The 26,329-nt window shown below is 31.8% G+C and overlaps 1 protein-coding gene and 1 long non-coding RNA gene across 2 annotated transcripts in view; both read left to right on the top strand.

The window, feature by feature from the left end:
- The window catches only part of LOC148620458 (uncharacterized), a 31,792-nt gene extending 20,170 nt beyond the window's left edge, over positions 1-11,622 (top strand). The window contains exon 2 of the long non-coding RNA XR_015921812.1: positions 8,863-11,622. This is a non-coding gene — a long non-coding RNA (uncharacterized LOC148620458). The remainder of the gene's footprint in view (positions 1-8,862) is intronic.
- Positions 11,623-16,560: 4,938 nt separating this feature from the next.
- Positions 16,561-25,735, top strand: LOC148620457 (substance-P receptor-like). Its single transcript, XM_088577105.1, has 4 exons — positions 16,561-17,346; positions 22,811-22,914; positions 23,515-23,605; positions 24,268-25,735. The coding sequence occupies exons 1-4, from the start codon at positions 16,561-16,563 to the stop codon at positions 24,436-24,438; spliced, it is 1,152 nt and encodes a 383-aa protein (XP_088433231.1). The 3' UTR covers positions 24,439-25,735.
- The last annotated feature ends 594 nt before the right edge of the window (positions 25,736-26,329 follow it).

Here is a 26,329-nt window from a genome sequence, read left to right as displayed (position 1 = left end):
TATTATTCTTATCTGAAAGTTAATCAAGTTGGCGAATAAGTCCTCAGTTTGTCAAACATTCTCCAGAGTCTATCTGTCTCACCGAAGGTAACCTGAAAAACACGAAATGTGACGTAAATAAAACTTGACTATATGAGTATGAAAGTAATGGACCCAGATATTGGTTTGAAATAGATAGAAGTTGTTTAGTACCAAAACTTTGATATTGTAAGTCTTGAATACTGAGTAATCGTAGCAATTCATGCAAGTTAAGAAAAATGATTGATATTACAGGAAAATATATTATTGACTTGAACCAGACAATAAAAAAAAATGCTTAATGCTGTGCATTTTTTTTACGTGAATGAGAAAATTATTGCTTTAAGTATTTCAATTTTGATAAAGGACATTATTCAAATATTGTGCTATTTAAAGTTCTTTTGCTAAATATATGGATTATTGGTTTGTATCAAAAATAGTGATATTCAATTATAACCTACGATAATATGATATGTGAGCAGCTGAAAGTATTTTACATAAAAAAACTCGCATAATCTTTCATGACTTCCAATAACATGGATGAAAAAACGTTATTTGTATGCACATCTCAAGACAATAACAATATAATTGTCCGTCACACTTCTTTTATAGGCTATCCGAGTAAGATAATTATACAATAAAATTAAGTCCTTATAAATGTCATCATCACTATCGTCTTTAGATAACCATGCCCTACCGACCAATTTACTGGCATGCTATCAATTAAGATATTTAACAATATGATTGTGATGTGATCTATAATAAAGATATTGATTGGAATAAAATACTGCATTTCAGTTACTAGTAATCCATTATTCATATCGATTGAAGGAAAAATTGGATTATGGTGTAAAATATATTCTAATCTGCTGTTCATATACTCAACTAATGTTTTTAGATTTTTTGTCATGCTCAAATGAGTATATTTGTTAAAAAACTTCTGGGGGGGGGGGGTTGAACATTATTTCAATAATCAAAATTTAAAAAAATGATACTGATCGAGTACAATTTTTGCGATAATTTTTACAGCGAAAAAAAGTAAATAAGATCAATTAATTAGAAATGGATGGGAAAGAATGAATAACCAAATTATGATAAAAAGTGCCGAAGAACACCACATTTAAGGAGTGTACGAAACTTGTTCAGCGAATGATTTAAATCCTGAAGCCTTATTTGCACACGTAATTATATTATCATATATATTTTATTTTTTCCATGAATTAGCGTTGTTTTTTTAACATTGATTTATTTTTTAAGGCGAATCGATATTCATGTTGTCACGTTTCGGAGGGAGAAAGTCTTAGAGAGATGTCACAGTGTCAAATTTATAACGATTTTTTTAACACACGGAAACATTTCATCAATCTCTACTATTGAAAGAGTAATCAAGGAAACCAAGGTTACATCGGTAATCAAAAGAATGTAATCCAGGGACAAAGACCAGACATGGAAAACAGATATACACAATAAAGAACATAAAGCAACTAAAATCATACACACAAAGCAACAAAAGTAAATGAGCAACTCGGACTCCACTAATAACTGGAAGCATGGACCAGGTTCACCGGTAGGGTGAGCGTCCTCTACCTTTCTAGATACACCCGCCGAGTTGCTCATAAAAAGTCAAGTCCGGGGTAGACAAACGAGGAAAGGAAAACTATGACCCGTTGAATAAATCAGTTTTCATGGTGCTGATGGATACACCATAACGATCCAAGAGTTCATGATGACGACCATAAAACATTTGTAGTGATGACTTCAATCTTGTAGCAACATAACCCTGTTCCAGAAGCCTATTTGTTAGTTCTAACGCGACACAAAAAGTATGAGTTGTGATATAAACACTCCATACGCAGGAGCCGAAGGGATGTTTCCACAGATGAAAGGAAAGTTGACAATTCTGAATGAAAAGTCATTACGTTTGCCGTAAAGTTTGGTCAATAGTTTTCCTTTACCATCGCTTTCTAAGTGTAGGTCAAGATATGAGGCTGACTTCACAGTGTCTTAGTATCCTTTATCTCAAGTTCTGTTGTGTAGATGCGATGTATCAAATCCCAGGAATTAGGATTGTTTAAAGATAATACGTCATCTATATATCGGAAACTGAGATTGAGGGATCAAGCTAAAATATATTCTTTCTTTCTGATCAGATCAGCTATAAAGTCAGCCTCATAAAAGTAAAGGAATAGGTCAGCAAAGACAGGAGCACAATTTGTTCCTATTGGAATGCCGACCATTTGTTGGAAAACACGTCCATCACACTGGACAAATATGTTGTCGATTGAAAATTTCAGCATTTTGTAAGCATCTTCCTCTGTATATTTGGAAGATGATTTGGATTTATTTCTTACCAGGTATGAGGAATCTCTACCAAGAACTATGATATGAACTATTGAAACTACGATAAGCAATGTTATTTCAGTTACAATATATTTCACCATCTGACATAATTATGTTTATTTATTTTCATGTTTCTGGAGGTTATAATGAGAAATATTTTGCTGTACCGGTTTATAATGTTGTCCCGTGGTGTGAGGGTTTACTCGTCGTTAAGTGAAGACCCATGGTGGCATTGAACTGACAAGCATCATCCCAGTTCGGTTTTCGTCTCTGTGGCATATCCATCAAATTCATTCTCGTTATATTATTATTTTCTATCACAGCATTTTTATTGATTTAAATAGTTTTCTTTCTACTAAAAAGTTCTAAATAAATTATTTCACCACCTGGCAGACCCTGTATATATTCAGGTTGTAATTATATTTCCAAAATAACCCAAGCTCGATATGCAGATGGATGAAGACATAAATAGAAAATACAGCCGCCATTAGATGAAAATTCTTGTGTATTTTCTAACCAGTGCACACAATATGCAAATGAGAGCGATAAAAGAAACAAAAATCATCCATGAATGATAATAATAGATGTCGAACCAGTCTGTTATTAAATGATTTGATCTAGACGATGAAACTAATGTAGCTCTCTTAATTAAAGCGACGCACGCTAAATGTTCACTTTTCAACGAATTTGACCTGATTGTCGTAACTACATATACAATCATGCCACTGTTGTGTATATTTTAGTAATTTGAACTTGACCGCAAAAAAAATATAGTAACAGCCTAATAGCTAACAAAAATCCTAAGTGAGGTAAGTCGATACCAGTCCACTTATTTCCCCATTATAAAGATGAGCGAAATCAAACAAAATGTTATAAACGCCTGTATATGTTACACTCTCTGATTATTTAACAGCATCCAACAGAACTTCTGACTGTTTCAGGAATTAAAGGTGGTCATCTGTGAGGTTATAACGTATATTTAAATATATGTATATGCTATTGCAAAATTGTCATAAATCCGAATCCGCGGAAAACAAGAACAATTTGCGCAGCCAACGAAGCAAAGTTATATACAGTTTGGAATAAAATCTGCTCCTTTTTCATAGTGCAATTTGATAATAATTCTACAAATACAAACGAAACATTAACAGTCAGTTTATTAAAAAAAAGTTTTTTTTTCTATATTATATCATTCGCTATATAATGATATTTTCTTTAGAAGATTACTACCTTTACTAGCCCTGGATGTTTTATAAACTTAAGGGAAGGGGAACTTTGACGTACATATTTAAGTACAAAAAAATGCTTGAAGCTTCAAACTGTGAGAAGCGCATTTATTTTTTTTAATCATTGATTGTACCAGTTCACAACTATTTGACCAAATGTACAGACGCACACACCTAGTAATCAGGCAATGGGTTGCTTTAGTTTATATTAAAATTAGGAAAAGGTTGGTATTAAATTAAAATAACATATATTTGAATACTGTGAAGGAATCGTTACTTAATTTTCAGGTGAAGATGTAAGACTGATAAAAACATTTATGTCGTCTTATTATCATACAAGATCCATGACTGAGAACATGATATGTACTTACAGACCCAGTATCATAGCTAAAATCCTACTCCCGCACCAAAGTCTAACTTCTGTTACATGTAAACAACGCAAGTACGTTAACCAATTTTTGGTAACATGAACAACTCAATTACATCCAAAACAAAGCGAATTATTTCGATTATGATGATTTATTACCCATTGACCAAAAATAAAATAATATAAAATAACCAGTTACTTGCAGGTGATCAGTCATTGTACATAAAGCTTCTCCATATAGAATGCATCTATTCAAAAATTTTAAGGACAATTGCTTACAAAAACAATTTACTACTTTGAAAAAAAGACATTTATTCACTAAATGATACATTGCAACCATGTTTGCCCGTTATGTAATGCCAGTTACATTATAACAAGCGACTACGTTCAACAGCAATTGATGTAGGTTATCTTTGATCACGTATTACTTTGAACAAGAATGAAGTTTCCTTTTTGGGCACATTAATTCAAAGGGTTTGTAAATGGATAATATCTGATGGTTCACTATTATAAACATTATGTTATTGGTTGAAGTTAAGGGTAAAAAGTTGAACATTAGAAATGATTAAAAAATCATAAACCGTTAATTCCTAAAAGGAACTCCCTTTCAGAGTGGAAAATATTGTACATAATGTATTGTAATGCAGGACAGCCCATCTATATGATGTTTTGTAAGATAGAGGATCAAAAGAACGAACCATTCACATCAAATAAATATGATGTATACGTCATACAATATAAGGACTCTAACTTCAAGGTGGCAAATGCTTTACTAGAATCGTATTAAATGCTTGTGCTACTATCTTTTGATTTGTTCAAAGAAGGATTGGGAACGAACTGATTCTCAGCTGTTTATTCTTTCAAGATTTAATTCGACATACTCAACTAATTTTAATTGGTAACACTTCTGATTGTATAACCAAAAAAAAAAAAAAAAAAAAAACAATTATAATATAGAACATTAGTAGTCCGAAATGTACTTGTTTATTAAAAAAAAAGTATCATTGAATATGCTTGTAAGAGGATTTGCATTTTCACGAAAACTGATGATTCAAGTCGCCGTTGATGAAGTTTTAAGTACCATTCTGTGAAAGAATATATAAGGCAATGGGTGGTACCACATTATTCTAAATTTGCCTCAAATATACTAAATACCTATTCAAGTTTATCCTGAAGAAGCTGTAACGTTGATATTTTTTCTGCTTATATAGGGAAAAAGTGTAGGAAATATTACCCGCCAATTGTCTAAAGTGATATCAATTAAAGTTGACCTATCAATATCTTGAAAAGGCAAACTTTAAAAGCACGATGACGGTTACATCCAGAGATTACGAGTTAAAGACACTTGGATTTCTTCTTCATGTGCCATACCTTATACACACTTTGCCTAATTCAGAGAAGTACTGAATAGGTTTCAATTTATAAAATTTAGTTGCAAAATACAAACAAACATTGAATTACATATATGTTAACCAAATTACTATAACTTTCTAAGGCATAACTTTTATTTGATTATCTTATCAAAAACGGACACAATAGTCGAATTCTCGGACGTACAATTGATGAATGAAATATAATTATATTTGTAAATTAAATGAAGACGAAGCATTCAAAATTATGGAGTAAAACGCCCACAAGAAGTAAAATTAAAATAAATAAAATTCAAAACGTTTCTAGAAAAGCAGAGGACGCTTACCCAACCGGTGCAACTGGTCCATGCTCCCAGTTTTTAGTGGAGTCCGAGTTGCTCATTTGCTTTTGTTATTTTGTATGTATGATTTTCGTTACTTTATGTTCTTTGTTGTATATGTCTGTTTTCCATGTCTGGTCTTTGTCCTTGGATTACATTCGTTTGATTACCGCTATAACCTTTGTTCCCTTGATTACTCTTTTACATAACATATTAGGGATTTGATGATTCTATGCTTATTTTTACTCATTGCTATATGTTATATTCAGGTAATGTTAGAAATGATAAGAAAAGTAACCCTATAAAGCAATGACATTTTATTCAATTATAATATCATTGTCCTAACCTAAAATGTGAGCAAAGTCATGCATGAACATCTCTTTATTTTTTTATTGCTATTATGGGCAGATGATGTTTGGAGTCAAAGTTCCCCCTTTAAGTCTTATATAAGATGGTTTTCAAAAATCAAATCGCATGTCATTTTAAAGTATGTTAATGTTGTAGTCTGATAAAAATACAATAATTATATCAACATAAGAGTATTCGGGAATATTTACGTAAGTAGGATACACAAAGGGGCAGCTTAAAATAAGGAGAAATAGTACCGTTTTACTTAATATCTTAACATTAAGTCGTATAATGAACTGATCATTACTGAGATGTTCAATACCTACCTTCAGTTACATTAAGTATGATTTTTGACTACACTGTATCAATATATGATATTTCAGGTTTATGCTTTGCAATTATCATGAGGTGTTGTCAGAATTTTTTTCTATCTAGATTTACTGAGATTACTGCAACAACGTGCATACTCTCATCAAAATTAAGCTACAAATATTTCCATTTTCAAGAACCATATCAACAGCTCCATTCCAAACTTTAGTACATGTTAAAAAAACAGGATTTTGTGTTAATAGTTTAATTTACATTATCTCTCGAAAAAAATGATAATAAAAGAGGTAAAAATACTCTCAAAGGATTTGAATATATTTCCTTGATTGCTTGGTCAGATGGGCAGATAGGATAAAATGACTTCATTTTTTATATAAGAAGTTTAAAAGGATGCAATACTTTGATTTATTTCAATTATGACCTATTCTACCTAAAATCCTCCAAATTTTGAAGACGTATCATAATTAAAGGTTGAAACATGTATGAAGTTTCTAATATGCTAAAATCTACATTTTTCTTGTAAATTTTGACACCTATCGCTTCTTGCTTACCTCATAATTCATCATTAACATACAGCGATTAAAAAAATCAGTGTAGGTAGAACGGTAATATTTTTCCTATAGGCGACAACGGTATAACTTTTGAAAACAATCACCCACTGAAAGCAATAATGGTGCTGTAAACTGACAATACAGATAATAAATTTTGGATGTGGATATCCAATCATATTGTTTGAAATTATTAACTTAAGTAGAGTACAGAAATGACCAGCCTTAAATAGTGAGAAATAGTACCGTTTTACTTATAACTATCTGAGTTTGAAACACTGAATCGCCTTTTAAGGAGATAGACCCAGGGTAAGGGACACAACTCTTACATATCATTGAAAAGTTTGTATTTACAATTTCACATCAATCTTGTATAAGCATCAAAGTAATTTAGACTGATTTTATTCTGTTTCAAATGAAAGCCTAGTTCGCTTTACTGAAATTGAATATGATACAAACATATCACTGATTTCCAGAGTTATGTCCCTAACCCTAGGTCTACCTACTTCAGTGGCCTCAGTCCGGTTTATTACTACATAACTATACCAAGAAATATTACTATTTAAGAATTAGTTTTCATTGACTTCTCTCCACAGTCTATATACAGACGTAACAAAACAGTATAAACTAAAATTTTCTTTATCCTTATGTTTTCTCTGTTTTCCTGCAAAATCTTTGCGGGCACAAAAGGTACTTTAATTGACGATAACAAAACTTCTTATAACACATTTAAAGGAGTAATGGCGTTTTGATTTTATGCGATTTGTATATATTTTTTGTCATTCATATTATGTAGGTTCACACATAGTTTCATACAAATTAGTACAAATGGAGAGAAAACTAAACCTACATTAGAAACAACCAATCATTTCTGTCACGATTTTAACATTTTTGACTTGTTTTGAGTTTGTACATTTTTGTTGTTTATTGTTTGTTTGTTTTTTGGTCGTTTTTGTTTATTTGTTTGTTTTCTATATTATGCGATGTACATCTTTTGTGATACAATATCAAAAAATAATAACAATAAATACTTTGCGTATATCGAAACAAACTACTGAAATACTCAACTGGGTGTCAGAAGTCAGATGGATCACATGAAGTGCTATGTTTATGCGACTAATCATTTAAATATGAAAAGATTTGCACAAGTTCACAATTAAACACCACAACACCCATCTTTGCACTGTAATTTGACATGACACCGATACTTTGGAGAAGTGAAAATATCCCACTTTTTGCGTTTTAATGTCTTAACTTTAGCTGAATCATCACTGCAATTGATGTTTACCCGGGTATTGTGTACTTTAAGGGTCATTTGGACGGGTATTTCTTTTTACTTGGCAGCAATTCATCTCAGGAGTAAAAATTTTAAACGTAACGTCAGCTATACCGTTCTGCTTATCCCTACTTTTGAAGGGTTTTCCGTCTAAAATATCTGTGTAAAAAAATTATATGTAACACAGTGTTAAGTGTACTTGCTCCGTCGAAAAATTACCGGTATTAAAAATGCTGTGTTAATTATAAATATGTTTTGAAGATCCTTACAGCACACTCACTGCTACATTGAGGATTTAAACGTATGTTTTCTGTTATAATCATACTTAGAAATAGCGGAATACAGACTTCTTTTATCCGGGTTAAGTTTGTGGGGTTTCATTCTTTTAAGTTACTCCCTTATTAATAAAAACAACTAAATAAATACGCGACTGCATAAGATTAAAGTATGTAAGTAATTATTTTTATTAGATATGAACAAGAATTTCGTATGTATGTTATATTTAGGATAGTGTTTATTCCCATATTATATACGTTTCTCGTTCACTCATGGTATACTTGGTATTTAATAAACATATATGACATTTATGACACTGCATCATTTCTGAATACGTACACATATGTATATACCTTTTGCTATTATGATTCTACAAAAGCTTTACTTTATCTAAATCTGTTTTAATTGTTGTTTTTTTTTCATTTCTCAAAATTATATCATTTAAGGAAGGAAAATTGTGTTGAAGATAAATGATAAAAAGACCAAGATCACGAAAACAAACTGTAACCCATATAATCTGATAATTATTGGTCAGTCGAAAGAAGAAGTGTCAGACTTTTGTTATCTTGATTATTCCTTAAGTACAGACGAATAACTACTGACAGAAACCAATATTAGGATGAGCAAAGGAAGATCAGTCTATAACAAACCTACAACTGTCTGAAAAACACGACAAGTTTCGAACAAAACGAACAAAAATTAAACAAGGGCAACATAAGAGCAGAAACATGGAGAACCAAGTATGAAATAGAGAGAAAACTACGTAGAGTAGAAGAAATATTGTTAAAAAAATAAGAATTAAATGGACAGAGTATCTAACACTGAACTTGCAGAACGACTGCAATAAGTAACATCAACATAGAAATCAAAAAAAGTAAACGGAAATATACAGGGAGAGTGCATATAATGGATTGCATCAGACATTTTAGGAAGCCATCAAAATTGATACCAGCACGCAAAAGGAAACCAAGACAACCAAAGGGTAAATGAAGAAGGATACTTTTGGGAAAGATGAAAAAGAATGGGACCAGTTGAGAGAATCAAAGAACAGAGCTTGATGGAGGTCACTGGTGGACGCATTATGTGTTGCATAACCCAAAGAGGATATTATGTTGATAATGATGATATATCAATAGCTCCGATGGTGTAATAACTATTTTGCTAGATTTATTTTCAACTTGACTTGATTATGTTCGATATTTATGGAGTTGCAGATATTGATTACTTCAAAGAAAGTTAGGGAAACCCTACCATTATATCTAGTCAACACAAAGTGTTTTGGAGTCAGTGCTTTTATCATTTGTGGTTTTGTGTGTGTTATTAAGTGATTTTATAGACCTTGATCTTTATTTCTTTTCCCCTTTTTTCAATTTATTACTATCTTTCTTTTTTGGCTTTAATCTATCTTTGAAGCCGGAATTTTAATATTCAATTCCTTTTAACTCGATCTTTAACAAACGAATTGTGAATCATTTTCTAATGTTAATTAACATGAAACACAGACAATGTTTTCCGTTTATTCCATTATAGCTATGAGTATCATTTTCACTTAAAAAGATTGAATAATTAAATTTCATGGCGGCACTATTTTAGTTTTTATTTTTAGTAATGGTATGTCACATAAAGCTTCGTGCAAATAAAGTTGCAATCGAAGTCATTAGAACGAAACATCTACTTTATAAGGATCATTATGCATATTTGAAAATATGTTTGTATTATACATGTGTTTTATACATGTAAATTTGCTTTTGGACATGACAGTTGAGACGATAGGCCACATGTAATTCACGTTCTGCTCTGTCTATTTTTTGTGTGTTCATTTTTATCCTGCAATCGTCGTTGTCGTATACAAGTTCAGAAAATTTAATGTTTGCGCTGTAATTGTATTTATGTATATTCTTTAAGCCTTGAAAACAGTAACGTAAGATACTATAAACCTGGAAAACCTTTTGCTTCAAAGTAACATAGTATAATATATATAACAGGAGAAATATAGTTGAACAAGAATATATGCATTTATTTACAAGTGAATCGCATTTTTTATTTGTATGCCATCAAAGGACTAAATATAATTCATTGCATAAAAGGAAGTAACTTTGAAGCTTTGAAAGGTTCTCCGATAGGAGTAATATATGACGACACGACGCTATGCAATTTGTAGTTTATTTATATGGTTCTGATTCCACTAAAGAAAGGAAATGCTAAATTTTTAATGTGTAAGAAATGCAAATTATTGTTAAACCTTCATTATAAATTGTATATTCATTCGAACTAGAAGACTTTAATATAGGAGAAAACATTCATATCCGCCATTTACGTTGAATCTGGTGTAAACTAGTTTGTTGTACGGTTTTATACCAAAGAAAAACACAAAACCAAAAAACAAAAACAAAAACAAAGACAAAAACAAACAAAAACAAAAGCAAAAAAAGATTTCGGATTCGAAGGAATCAAGACCAGTTAAAGTTACACAATGTTTGCAGAAATATGTCTCAAAAACAGTGAAAATATCTTGAATGCTTCTATCGTTTAAATTGTCGTGTAGTATCCAATTTAAGTTTCTTTCCTCTTGGTCCCTATTGTAAAATCTCTTATACTATATCTACTAACCCCCAGTTAACCTCAATGTAAATGAAACACTTTGCTAGGACGGAAGTGAATGATATAGTTTTCTTAACAAAAGATGGCAACGGAAAAGACATGAATTATGGATGATATGAGCTTAAACTAAAGTGGCTTTCATTACTCTTCCATCTGCAGACAATATGATTAATGACAAACAATTTCAAATGATTATGATTGATTGATTGATTGATTGATTGAATTATTTATTGTAGTTTTACGTCCGTATGGTGATATTCCGAACAAGAAGGTGATATCCGTCAATGTACACCTTGTAGTTTAACAAATAGACCACAAAAGACAAGATGTACATGGAGAAATATTACAGTAGGCAAATATAATTGAACACAAATTACTACTGAATGTGTAAATGTTCGTAGTTGTTTTATTTTTTGTTTATTTTTTTGTGTGTTTTGTGTTTATGTATGTTTTGTTTGTTTGTTGGTTTTGTTTTTATTGTTTTGTTTGATTTTCATAGAAATACATATATGCTTGAATATGTAATACAAACAAACTACTGCCATTTCTTAGTATTTTTAGGAACTATCAAAATCTTTTTCGAATAAAGATGTACTGCGAGGAAACTATCTTATGGGCATTCTTGCTCCCTTGAAATAGACGTTTTTGTTTCTCACTTCGCTAAATGACTAACCTACATAATGCTGATGCAAAATATTCAGCGGGTGTGGTTACAATGAAAATTGTTACGAAAAAGGGAATGGGTGCGAACGGACTTACGGATGAATGGACGGGTGGACGCTATAGTCACTTATTATCTTTAATTTAAGCAAAGGTATTACCAAAACCAGCTCTAATGGTCCAGTAGTTCAAAGAATTACCCACTGGATAAATATTCATCCAGTGGACAAATCAAATAGATTATACTAGACTTATCCCTTGGATAAATTATTCGAGTAAGCGGGCTCTGCTGGCATTTAATCTATTTACTAAATATTTTACCCTACCGGTATATCTGGTTCATGCTCCCATTTTTAGTCGAGTCCAAGTTGCTCCTTTATTTTTTTTTAATATGTATGTATTATTTTAGTTACTTTATGTTCGATGTTGTGATAGTCTGTTTTCCATGTCTGGTCCTTGTCCTCCGATAACATTGTTTTGTGTTCCGCTAGAATTGTGGTTCCCTTAATTACTCTTTCAGTTATGAGAAAGAAAATACGTTTTTGTACTAAACAGATCTTTCCATAGAAATGGATTTTTAATTACTCTACTTAATTCTAGAGAGTGCTGGAAGGGAATTACAAAACTAACCGCACTTTATTTTTATGCAGTATATTATCACATTTATGGTTTAACATGGTACCATTTTGTTTAAAAGCTGATATAATCATTGTTTTTGGTCGCTTATATATTGCTCATTGCAGTAATTATTGAAAGAGTAATCAAGGGAACCAAGGTTATAGCATCATGTTACTTCTTTAGAAGGATTAGACGAAATAACCATTAATATCGATGTCGTTTCATGTGTGCAAGTGATAAAAGTGAAATTAACGCATTCGAGTGATCTTTGCTACATTTTGCCTCACGTCGTGGCAAAATAAAGTGCAGTTACAAGTGAAGTGTTAAAAAAATAGTGTAAACCACTCTTGCAAGGTAATATTTTTTTATTATAAAGTAAAACAAGTGACATTGTTTGAAAATTTGATATCGGATATAATTGTTTACTTCCTCCTTTACATTTATATATTCAATGTCGGAAAAAAAACTTCAGAAGCGTAAAAAAACGGACAATTTGGTGACATCTAAGTCCAATTTTATGGCCTGAACATAAAAACAAGAAACTAAGATAACTTAATTTTGATAGTTGCCATATCTTAAACGTTACCCGTTAATTGCTTTGTATAAACAATCGGCTTCATAATATTTAATGTTCTTATAAAGTAACAATTTTTCTCTTATAAAATCCATCATGCAATGTGTTAATGCTTTTACTTCGTAACTTGCTCTTTTTTTACATATATTCCAGCAAACAATACGAATACCTTAGGAATGTCTACACCCCCGGTTAACAAAACAAATTTTTAGCAAAGGAGATTAAATCGAACCCCTAGAAAAAAGCACTTACCGAACTCGATTTAATAGTTAAAAAAAAAGTTAATGTGTTTTTTTTATAGATAAGCAGACAAAGTAAATAATCATAACTGTACAAAAGGGACTTTTAACATGGCATCGAATTCGAACGATTATTCGGACAAGAACCCGTATCGAAGCATACATTTAGGACGCTTATCCTACCGGTGCACCTGGTCCATGCTCCCAGATTTTAGTGCAGTCCGAGTTGCTTATTTGCTTTCGCTACTTTGTTTGTATGATTTTCTTTGTTGTATATATCTGCTTTCCATGTCTGGTTTTTGTCCTGGATTAGATTTCACAACAAAGAACATAAAATAACAAAATTAATACAGACAGTTATAAATGTGAAATTATACTGTTTTGCATATGGCATATAAGTGATTTTTTAAACACTATATCGTTTACCTTAGATCACAAACCCAATATCACACCCAAAGACCTAAAATGCATACCCTTTACCGCACCTCTACACGAAACACACTTTACCGATAGTTAAAATATATGATATACTATGTATAAAAACAATTTTGTTTTCATTTTTCTTTTTAGATACGATAGGCTGTCGTTCATTAATCGGTTGTTTTTTGAAGAACGTTTGTGCAAAATTTATATTTCAAACGCTAAAATACTATAGTAAATTTCAATTCGTTAATAGAACTAATGCAAGGAAAAATGTTTTTGATCAGATTGGATAACATTTATTAAACAATGGTTAATCGATTGCTGTTTAAAGTCCTGTTTTAGGTGTTTCAGGACTGTAAATCGCCAAAATTAAACACTGAACCACCCAGTCAATGATTTACTCTGTGCTCGTTTCTTATGTAGTGTGACCTAATGAGCCGATGTTTGCCGATTGCACGTTCTTTGATATTCTTCATTTGTGCTTCTGAGAGCCGTGCAGTGTGGCATTTACTTTGGGTTTTAAGTAACAATCGTTGTAAGAACCATGTAAAGTTTGTAACATATTATACACCCTAAAATGGTCTACACATTTATTTTTTTTTATTATTATTAAGTTGCCTTTTTAGGTTTATATGAGGAAATGTATAATCATTATTTTTAATCTGTCTGCTCTTATGAGATAATCCACATTAAAAATCCAACAGTTTCTATTGTATTTAAGTGCCATTTTCAGACATTGATTTGGAATTCTACGGTACATTCTATATAAATTTTTATCTCTTACGAATAAGGGTTATATGAAAAGCCACCTGTAACTTTCTGCATGATTCTTAGCTGGAGTGCTACATAAGTCATTGATTTGGTCTGAATTTTCAAATTGCACTTTTTCATTGTCTGATTATAGCTGAAATATTGCTGCACGGACGTTAAACCCCAACAAACAAAACAAATTGCACTTTTTCCCTCTGTGTATGACTGAAGCTTTTTTTTTAAAACTAAGAAGCTTTTAAAATTCCAACACCAGTAAATGCCATAAAACACATGCATTAGTCAGACGCACAATTACTAACAAAAACATTTTAACAAGAGGCTCTCAAAGGACCAAAATCGCTCACTGGACAAAACATATCCTACTAGCTAAGGAAGTAAATATATCATGCTTTGTTACCAGGTTTGACCCCCAAAAAAATTGCTGAAAAAGTGCACATATTGATGAATGCTGGAAGTTCAACTAAGGCACAAAATGGTGAAAGTGCCTCCAAATTTGTCCATAAATAGATCTCATCATGCTGAACACAATCACCCTGATCATAATTTAGTTAAACCGAACTGTATTGGAGATATGTCCGACTTGCGGACCAACATTTTGTCAACATTTATCTCCTTTTGTAGCAGGTATCTATTTGGAACACATAAGGTTTTCCATCCGATATCGACGATAATTTAGAAAATCTTGAAATTGAAAAGGGAATTTCTCGTTCTACTGACCCTTCATAACTTTTCTTTTCCCGGGATACAAATGAAAATCATCCTTATGTAACCTACCAACAAAATGAAACACCCTGTAAATTTTGGAAACACCGTTGTGTTTGTCTGCTGGGGATTCCGTTTTCATTAGAGTTACCTCTTTTTTTCTGCACCCAAATCCGAACACCAATAAGAGAGACTTCGAAATTATACCTGCTCTTACGGGAGGTAACTCTTCAAAAAACAGGATAAAATATGGCTGTATCCCGAGCTCCTCAAGTAGGGAATATGAGAAAACAAATTGTTGTGGGTCTATGTTCTATGAAATAAGGCTAATATATAGCACTGTAATGAGGCAAATGCAATATTTTTCTTTGTGAAAGGGAACTAAAGTTATATACAAATCATTTTATTATATCAATGCATCTGGGTTGTATTTAACTTTCCTTAACTAGCAATACCAGGAAATAAAAAGTAATATTGCGTTTTAACCGCATTCTTTGACCTTCGTAATTTTACCAATTTTAGTTAATATATGCATAGAGGCAATAAATATAAATTTATAAATATTAAAACCAGGTGATTCCGTTTCAATTTAAAAAAAAATAAATGGAAAACAGCCTAAAAACGTAGTGTTTTAACAGACGTTATGGATTACGAAGATAACTGCACAAAGCCGTAATGTTACAAAAATTGGTTTCTAAATAAAAATTCCAATCTTTTAACTTGAATCATTACGCTATAAAAATCATTATCTATATTTAAGATCGGAGTTTTTTTACAGGGCCGATATTATTTTGATCTTCAAAAAACCGTTGTAAGACCTTAATTTACTATAATCATAATTTCTATTACTTTGTTAGTTACATCTTAGCATATATCAGCATGATGTACATTTATTGATCACAAATATTGCATATTAGGTATTTCTTTCCTTACTAATTACATCAACAAACAGTATTATACCATCTGTTTGGTTTCACACTTGATGTGTTTTCTCATTTAAGATAATATATTTACATATATATATCCTTTTAAGACTCTATGATTGCAGGAATTGAAACATTTTTCGATACGGGAAAGTTTTCTATTAATCCTTATGCCAAAAGTCATTTCCAAATGCCAAACCTATTGTATTTAAAGATAAAACTGATTTGGTTTTGCATAACGTTAAATAGTATTACAATCCAAAATGCCTAAGTTTTAAATAGTATAATCCTGAAAACATATTATCAGCATTCACAATCAGTAGATCATTTCTCAACTCACTTTCCTTCATTGCATTGGTTCAGATATGTACAGATAACGACCAGGCGCTGTTGTGTTAGACCAATTTATCGATTGTTGGTGTGTCTTTGGAAGATATCATTGGTTTATAAAAAAATCGGCATTTCATTTTATATTCATTTTGACCGATATTTAGTATCAAGAACCTCTTTGTGATAACTTCAGTTATTTGTAAGATTTTAATGGAATATAAAAATACTGCAATTAAGAAGAAAGTTTAAGCGTGATATGCATGAAATAAATTTCATTGTCATTTAAAGACTGGATATTTGGACATGGCTTATATTGAACATAGTGTCATTCAAGAACTTTATAATATTTCAAATGAAACTTTGATGCAGACTATTCTAGACCATCAAGACAAAAAAGTTTCTGGGGAACTCCTGATTGTGTTTGCCGTACTATATGGACTAATTGCATTAGGGGCAATTGTTGGGAATATACTTGTTATCATAGTTGTAGTATCAAAGAAAAATATGCGCACAGTGACAAATACACTTGTTGCAAACCTTGCCGTGTCAGATGTCGCGCTTGGTTTATTTACAATACCATTTCAATTCCATGCTACAATATTACAGAAATGGACTGCAGCTGATTTTATGTGTAAAGTTGCTCCATTCGTGAAAGACGTATCAGTAAATGTAAGTGTTTTATCTTTGACTGTGATAGCATTAGATAGATACATTGCCGTCATATTTCCACTGAAAGCTGGCATTCAGAAAAGAACTGCCTTTGTATTGTTCATTTTTATATGGATTTTGAGCATCGCATCGGCAATACCTGCAGCTTTGTATTTCGAAATAGGAAAAGCGTATGTTTCTACCAGTTCACATTTTATCCTTAAGAAGATCTGTAACGCAAAATATCCTTCTCACAGCTTTTTGACATTCCATGCCATGTATCTTGCTCTGACGCAGTACATTCTGCCACTCACTATTTTAACATTTTCCTATGTTCGGATCACCGCAAGAGTATGGGGAAGCAAGTTACCAGGCGTACCTAACAACGCAAGAACACATAATACAAGAGGAAGTAGTTTAAGAATCGCTAACAGGCGAAAGGTAAGGTTTTTCCTTCAATAAAGATTCAAATTTAGTTAAAAGTAATATCAATTGCCTATATAGGGTCAGATATTTGTTATTGAAATTCTTTATTTGTAATATGGAATTTCGTAATTACATGAAGTAAATATGTCTGTTGCGATTCATAATATATACTTCTGAGTAACAACACTTGTTACTTCTTTATTCGTCATTAATACGCTTACCCTACCGGTACACCTGGTCCATGCTCCCAGTTCTTAGTGGAGTCCGAGTTGCTCATTTTCGTTTGTTATTGTGTATGTATGATTTCAATTACTATATGTTCTTTGTTGTGTATGTCTCTTTTCCATGTCTGGTCTTTTCCCTGGATTACATTCTTTTGATTACCGCAATAACCTTGTTTCCCTTGATTACTCTTTGATTACCGCTATAACATTGGTTCCCTTGATTACTCTTTAAGCTATGATAAATTGCAAGTTATTTCATATATTAATACTCATAGCTTAAAAACGTGTGAACTAAACATTGAACATTAAAGTGTGTTTCTCTTCAACGGGCCAAATGATAAAACGTGCAGTTAACAAATTACTTTTACTTATATTTTAAAAAAATAAAAACAACAAACATAACAAAAGATCAAACTGGTAACAATGAAATTACTTGTACATGTGTTTCAAAACGATAACAAAAAGCAACAAACATAACAATGATGAAACGCGGGGCTCTAAAATTACATATACATTTATTTTATAAAAATAAAGATATCAATTTAAAATATAGGATTTTGTAAGAATCGGGAAAATGGCAAATATTAGAAACATGCATGTCACAACCTCACCGATCTGACAAAACAAATTCACACAAGGATGCTTTCTTTACTTGATTTACTTGAAAAGACCGTTATTTCATCTTTGTATTGCTGGATTTGCTTAGAAATTTCTCCAAAGAATGTTACAAAATGGAGATCTATTTGACAGAGATATCAACCTTTCAAACGTTAATTTTCAGTGCATTTATATGAAAGTATAGCCCAATTTACCAAAATATATGGAAAATATTGTCTTATTAATGAATTTTAATTTTTTTTTCAAACCATAGTTAACCCACTGCTCGACACTGACACTAAATAAATAATAAAGCGTAGAGCTATACAATTATTTGTACATGTATTTTATAAAGATAAAAATGTCAACACAACAAATGATGAATAACTTGTTCATATATTTACATATGTTAAAAACAGCAAACAAAACTTACAGCAACCGCAAAAGTGTTTTAACAGTAATATAAATAAAGCTCTAAAATTAAAGTACGAACCTGGGTTCAGTCAAATGTACAAATTTACCTTCAGTTAAGCTTTGACATACACATTTCGCTACCATCCCCTCCAAAGAAGAATTTGTGGAAAACCATAAATCAGTGCTTCGTTTTTTTACCAAAGATTTACCGTCTATGTACTGGATTCCTTAACTCTACTAGAGTCCATACAAACAAAGTTACATAGCTGGACCTCCAACATGTACCACCAAACCTCTTTCAAAACTTTTAACTTCTATACTCACAGCAGGCAAAGGGGATCTGCAGTTTTTCCACAACACTTGTTACACCCGTAGTTGCATTAATTCAATGTGGATCCTGACAAATTAAGACTAATTAAAGGAACCGAGGTTATAGCAGTAATCAAAAGAATGTAATCCAAAGACAAAGACCAGACATGGAAAACAGACGTACACATCAAAGGACATAAAGTAACTTAAATCATACATACAAAGTAACAAAAGCAAATGAGCAACTTTGCCTCCACTAAAATCTAGGAGCATGGACCAGGCGCGCAAGTAGGGTAAGCGTCCTCTGCTTTTCTAGAAACACCCGGCGAGTTGCTCATAAAAAATCGTCCGTGGTAAGCGAAAGAGGAAAGGGAAACTACGACATATTGAACAAATACGTTTTCATGGCGTAGATGGATACACCGTAACGATCCACGAGTTCATGATAACGACCATAAAACTTCTGTAGTGATGACTCTAATCTTATAGCAACATACCCTGTTCCAAAAGCCTATTTTTAGAATTCTAGCGCGATACAAAAGTCTGCGTAGTTTCGGCAATTTCTGGCGTCTTTTTGTATCGCGCTAGATTTCTAACAAGTAGGTTTCTGGAAACCTGTCATAGTTTTCCTTTCCTCGTTCGACTACTCCAGGCTTGAATTTTTATGAGCAACTAGGCGGATGTTTCTAGAAATGCAGAGGACGCTTAACCTAACGGTGCACCATGCTCCCAGTTTTTAGTTGAATCCGAGTTGCTCATTTGCTTTTGTTACTATGTATGTATTACTTAAGTTACTTTTTATTGTCTGTTGTGTTTATCTGTTCTAAATTCTTGTGAATTTTTTTATTTCATGCCTAGGAATAATCATTTACGTTCATGCAGCAATATTGAATTGGGGCAGTTTTTTTTTTTTTAATTTTTTTTATTTTCTTTTTTTAGTTTTTGGTTTAAGGACAGGGAGGGGAAGAAACATGATGTGGGAATACCCATGGATGCGTCGCATTGAACAATATTGTGTAATGAAACCAAATGCCTCTTTCTATAAATTTTGGAATTTTTCGGTTAGTTTTGCTGTCAGAATTATAAGCCGAGATACTCGGGCGAATCCGATGCTTTCATTTGATGACTAGGATGCAATTTTCGTTCTCCCTACTTTACCCGAGGCTTCTTTACTATGTATAACAATTTACTTTTTGAATGTTTCATTTCCAGCAGCATCATTTTGAACTTTTTTATATAAAATATCCATTTTTTCGGATATATAATTGTAAACTCTCTCGGTGCATTTTTCTCGTCGGGCAACCAAGGGCCCATTTAATTATGACCCAGAATGCATAATAGTATAAGAAGATAATTTGGTATAATGCGAAAACGATAAGTTACACAATAAAACTTTCGGTACATTTTGTTTCGGACAAATGACCCTATAAATGATACAGCGCGTGATCATTATATTAAAATTGCTGCTCACGTTACTGCTGTCGCACTTATTCATTAAGTATTATTCTTTGTAAGAAGCATGCAAAGTCTGTAGTTTCTGATACACCCAAAAAAGACTACACATTTTTATTTATATTATAAAGTCGCTGTATAGGTCTTTATAATGAAATGTACAACTATTCATTCCAATCTGCCATTATGAGATAATACAAATTGAAAACACAACAGTTTATATTGTATTTTGTATACTTAAGATGTTCCATAACTACACATAAAGGAATAACAAAGACAAATGAAACAATTTATAGCAGTTCAAATTGAAATCCGAAGCTTGAATGTTATGTTTGAATATTACAAACTACAAAATTAATTTTATATATGTACAAAGTACGACGTTGCAAATGAATTACAATACAAAATTACTCTTTGTTCATATTAAAGATGTGATGAAAATTATTTGTAAAGAGTTCACAAGGCTATGGTCTTTTAAGTACCATTTTGTGTAAGAATCAGGAAATGAGTGACCCATCAATTTAGGCATATATATATTTTCAGAACATCTAGAAAACTACCAAAAGCTATTTGAATCTATCCTGAAGCATCTGTGACGTTAAACGTTCTGGTAAATATAAAATAGTGCTTTTCAACTTTATTTGACGAATCAATAATTTGAGAAACCATACTTAACAAGCCCTTTTATTGTTATTTTTGGGGCTATGAGATAAAAATACTAAGGTAATGCAGTAAAATATCTTTCAACTTTCAATATGTGCCATACCGTATACACATTTTTCCGGATTCTTTTACAGAGAGGTACTAAAGTCTTCATGTCAAATGTCCTGTTTGTGTGTAATTGTACAACCTTTTGTTTTTCGTTTCTTACATCACCAATCCGATACACCAATTACTGTTTTGAGACTATAGTCAATAGTTTCCAACAGCATGAACAGAAGGTACAGACAAATTCCCCTGTCTTGATCATGAGAGATACTGATTGATTTAAACACATACTTGTAAAATATAATGTTATCATTCCTCTTTTCTTCTGTTTCTTTCAAAATTACCAATTCTTACAACGTATATCTCGTACATTGTGCAATGATCTTAATTATGCAGTTTCTTTTTTTTTCGTTGGTTTTCGAATAAGTTGCTTTTATGGTTCATTACCTAATTAAAATGACAATTCTTGGAGACTTGGAGAGATAAATCGGTCGCAACACCAATTTATGAAGCTTACGAATTATTGTATAATATTTCACACCGGGACAGACAAAAATATTTAAGCGGGATAATTCTACAAGTGATAATAAACTGTTGGATGTTTAGATTCAATGAAAAAAATGTTTCAAATCATAGTTTACATAATGGTTACAAATTAATGTGCATGATAGGTATCATTTACCGCATTAACGAGAAATAAACATAAAATATCGTATTTTGATCATTTGTTTTATTGCTAATATTCATAAAACCTATTTAACGACAATAATTCATTTTTAGATTAAATCATATATAGAAAAGTGAAAATTCAAGGAAACAGCTGTATCAAGCAGAGGAATATTTGTTTTCTCTGGTGAATTCGACTTGTTTATTATTTGATTTTAATTGCATCTAGTCTCCTCTGAACGATACAAATTTGATACAACATATAAATAATAAAGATAACCACTATAATAGGCATTATATCTCACTATCGATAAAATGCATCAACTGTACGTAAACATAGTGACCGAAGTATTTAACTAGAAATAAAGCTCTTAACTTTTAATACACAACTTTTTCTAGAGACGTTTTATTGTCGAGATCATGAACTCGTGGATCGTTACGTTGAATTCATCTGCACTATAAGAACCGATTTGTTTAACGTTTTAATGTTTTCCCTTCCACTTCCACTTTCGTCTACCCCGGACTTGCCTTTTACCAGCAACTCGGTGGGTGTTTCTAGAAAATCAGTGGACGCCTCCGGTGAACCTGGTCCATGGTCCAAGTTGTTAGTGGAGACCGAGTTTCTCATTCTTTTTTTTTCTTGTATTTGAAAACTTCTTGAATATTTTGGGGGATTTAGATATTCCTTTGTTTTTTAATCCAATACTTCTGATGAGAGGTCCACCTTTAAACACATGTACAGCATAACGTAATGTTCATTTTTTTGTATTTCATGAACGCTAACTAGAGCTACAAATATTATTGCATTAATTCGGATGTCCCATTAAATTATAATGAACATTTTTTTACAATTATAATGGCACAATGGAAGTTTTTTTTACATAAGGATAAAAAGAAATTGAATTTCCTCACTTTGGTTATAATCAGTTATAGAATAGTATATTAAGTAGCATAAAACTGTTGTATAAAAAGGGGAACCTAAGCTGAGACATTTTAAAAATAAGTACTGTGGATCGATAAATATGTATCTATGTTCAAAATCACTCATTTTTGTTCCATTAGAAAAAAAAAACTAAACAATAATCTCCTGATTTCCATATTTTTTGCAGGTCGTAAAGATGTTGATAGTAGTAGTTTGTCTTTTTGCCGTGTGTTGGCTTCCTTTACAGACCTACAATGTACTCATGCCTTACTACGCCGAAACTATCAATTCGTACGTACTTCTTCTACGTAAATTCCACTTTTAAGATAAACTGTGTTTAACAAGTGTCGCGCATGTTCCTTTTTGAAATTATATTGTCAAGTTGTTAGTATTTAGAAAAAAATGCGTTCATTAAATAGTATCAAACAATATACCGATACTAGGATCACCACAATTTTACCTGCCCTTTTTGTTAAACGAGCAGGTTTTCCCCTTTACTCCAGATGTTAAATGTATGGGATGTTGAATGATTAGCAAAAAGGTATACTTGCAAATTTTATGTGTTTACTGACCATCAAATATCAACAATAAAAATCTGTAATAGCAACAGAAATATGTGAAAATATTTAGCAATATAATGAAGGGTCTTCCCCTCACAATCGTTTGTCATTTATTTGAAGGGGAAAATATAACATACAATCAGTTTGACCCGCTATCTTACTCAATGTCTTTCAAAAATTCAGAATCAATATAACATGTATAAGTCCTTATTATCGTGGAGGTATGCTACGTATTCTTTTGATCTGGACGTACACAATGGTAATTATTATTTCAGATTCAAGCACATTAGCATCATATGGCTTTGTGCTAATTGGTTATTAATTGTTTCAGATTTAAGCACATTAGCGTCATATGGCTTTGTGCTAATTGGTTAGCAATGAGCAATGCCTGTCTCAACCCATTTATCTATGGATTGTTGAATGTAAGTTTAACATACGAACCTTGTTTGTTTTATTCATCAACTGAGCATGTATCATTTTTCTTTGCATGGTGTAAGTAAAGTAAAATTTGAAAACAAATATTTTTGAATAAGGAGACAGATAATATGTATCCCATGGTACGTAGAGAATGTGCAATATACGATGATGGGAAGATTTTATTTGGACGAGGGGGGGGGTATTTGTTTTTATTTATTTTATTATTATTTTTTTTTTTTGCAATCAAATATATTTTCTAGTCAGAAACGCATGTTGCGTTTGAAATAAAACCTTCGTTTTCTAGTAAAACTTATGAATGTGCAAGTGTAGGATAATTAATAATTTTAATCCTTAATTGAATGCGTCCTGGTCGCTTCAATGATTTTGTCATTCCTGTCAGATTATTGTTCATAATGTTTAAGCAAATGAATTCTTACTTTCTTAGCAAAACCGATTTTGAATTTCATGAGTTAAGAGCATGGAAATCGAAATACACAATACGTCATCTGTCTGGGTTCAACCGTTCTTTTGATGTTACAGTATACCAAACAACAATTTGAATTACTTTTAATCGTCATTATATACATGTATCAGTACAAAAGTTACCCTCTCTGGTTATCGTCGATTAGCTTATTTTTTTTTTGTAGCCATTAATTTCTCCTTTCAGGAGAAGTTCAAAAGGGAGTTCAGGGAGTTGTTTGAATCGTGTATCAGATGTTGTAAGGGACAAAATAAACCTCGTTATACCTACAGCCATGTTGCCATCTCGCTCAAACCAAGTATACGATCATCATTCATCAATGAAAAAGTTTTGGAAACTCAGTCGCAAAGCATCTAAGAACTACAGTACTTGAATCGATCATGCAGCTATAAGACAGTTCTATTGACCAATAATTGATGCAAATATATATATATATATAATATGTTTAACATCACCAGAAGCTGGTAAAATTTCAATTAAATATTTCGGATAACTGATATCCTTCTTCAGCATAAACCTCATAAAACTATATGAGCATAAAACTCTCATAATTTCACGAGAATAAAACTCACAAAGTTCAAGATCAAAACAGATTCAGAAGCTGAATCGCGTACACTGTGGGTGATTGTACCTTCATCAAAGGCTCACATAAGCAACTGATAAGGAGCCGGAATGAAAATAGCAAAGGGGGTCTTTTTATCAAAATTAAAAGTAAAAATTAACTGTTGAAAACAATTTAAAAAAAAGTTCAAATATAGTAGTATGGCGTATTTATGTATAGCATGTAGTGCTGTACCAGCCTTAGACCAAGACCTAAAAATGAATTATGTTTTCTCGTCTATTCCATCTGGAGAAGTTGTTTGTAATTTCTTCATCCAAAAGCTTTCCCGAGATACTCTTTTACATTTTGACCAGTTCTTATTATGTTCTATGATCGTTACAACAATGTTGTGGAGATCCTCCTGGGTGTGTCCGGCGGATCTAAGATGGCGACTTAGAATGTCTGGTTTGCTGAAGGAGAATATCAGTTATCCAAAAATTCATTTTAAATTTTACCATCTTCTGGTGATGTTGAACATATTTAGACGTTTATATAATTTATTGTTATGTTGCGCATCGTTTTTAACGATCCATCACCCAGTCATCATATATATATTAATGACAAATAACTCATCTGATTACTATTTAGTGATTTATTCATCAAATTTCAAATGTTATTTGACCAAAATCCACTTTTTTTTCATTTTTGTACAAGAATTTGTTGTATATCAGAAATGTAAGATCAATTTATATCCGTATTAATATAAAAGACGATGAAAATGAATCAAACCATTCTATTATATACATTTTATTATCAGGAGCTGCGCTAAAAAAGAGGAAGAATTTCCGGTTTGACAGACGAATAACAGGTCTGTTACTAGAAGATGACGACTTCCAAAATATGTCTGCTCGTATAGATTCGTGGAGTGTACAGGTCACAAGAATAACATTTTATCATTTGTTATTGAAGACAAACATCGAAACTGCATACGCCATTTAACTCTGTTCATTCTGCATATTAGCCGTCTCATTTAGAAAATTAGGAAAACGTGGTCAAAAGTAAGAATCGGACTTAAAATCAACATCTCAAATCATGTGTTCATCAATGTAATAAAAACGCTTTCAAATCTAAATGTTATATTCCAATTCCTTGATTTATATTTGGCGATATCAAATGGTTAAAAAACAAAAAGGGGTCACTGTTCTCGACTATTCAATATTCAATATTTCGCTTATTAAACCTAATTTTTGGCGGAAACTTTACAACAAAAACACGGTATTTGACAATATAAATTGTAAATCTTTGTCTGAGGGGTATAGAACATATAGAACAATGCGCGCTGAATCAAATCTTCACACAATTTGCCCGATATTTGTATCCATCAGGAATGCTAGAAATGCTGACGGTTCAAATAGATTTGAACATTTGAATTTTCTATTCTTCCGAAGATATTTTTCACTTTTAGACAGAGAAAAATATACGTATCTACTTGCAGAAAAAAAGATATACAGGAACGTTCTGACGTTTGTTTTTCAAACTTTTTTAATTATATTTTCTAAGTCATTAAAGATTAACAAAAAAGGTTTACACAAGAGATGTGTGCAAACGTGGAACCGAATAAAAAAAAAGTAATGTAAGCACAAGTTTTATATACGTACGAAATCGGAAATCGTAAAAGTATGCAAGATTTCGTCTTCAATTTTCATG

Source organism: Perna viridis, chromosome 4 (genome assembly GCF_037379345.1).
Source record: "Perna viridis isolate PV_CMFRI_1.1 ecotype Kerala chromosome 4, ASM3737934v1, whole genome shotgun sequence".
NCBI classification, from domain to species: domain Eukaryota; kingdom Metazoa; phylum Mollusca; class Bivalvia; order Mytilida; family Mytilidae; genus Perna; species Perna viridis.
Note: the sequence above shows the minus strand (reverse complement) of the source record. Positions and strands in the feature narration are given on the sequence as shown.

Coding starts and splice junctions, on each gene's coding strand:
- LOC148620457 (XM_088577105.1), top strand. CDS start 16,561: ATGGCTTATATTGAACATAGTGTCATTCAAGAACTTTATAATATTTCA. Junction 17,347..22,810: donor GAATCGCTAACAGGCGAAAG/GTAAGGTTTTTC, acceptor TATTTTTTGCAG/GTCGTAAAGATGTTGATAGT. Junction 22,915..23,514: donor TACGCCGAAACTATCAATTC/GTACGTACTTCT, acceptor TAATTGTTTCAG/ATTTAAGCACATTAGCGTCA.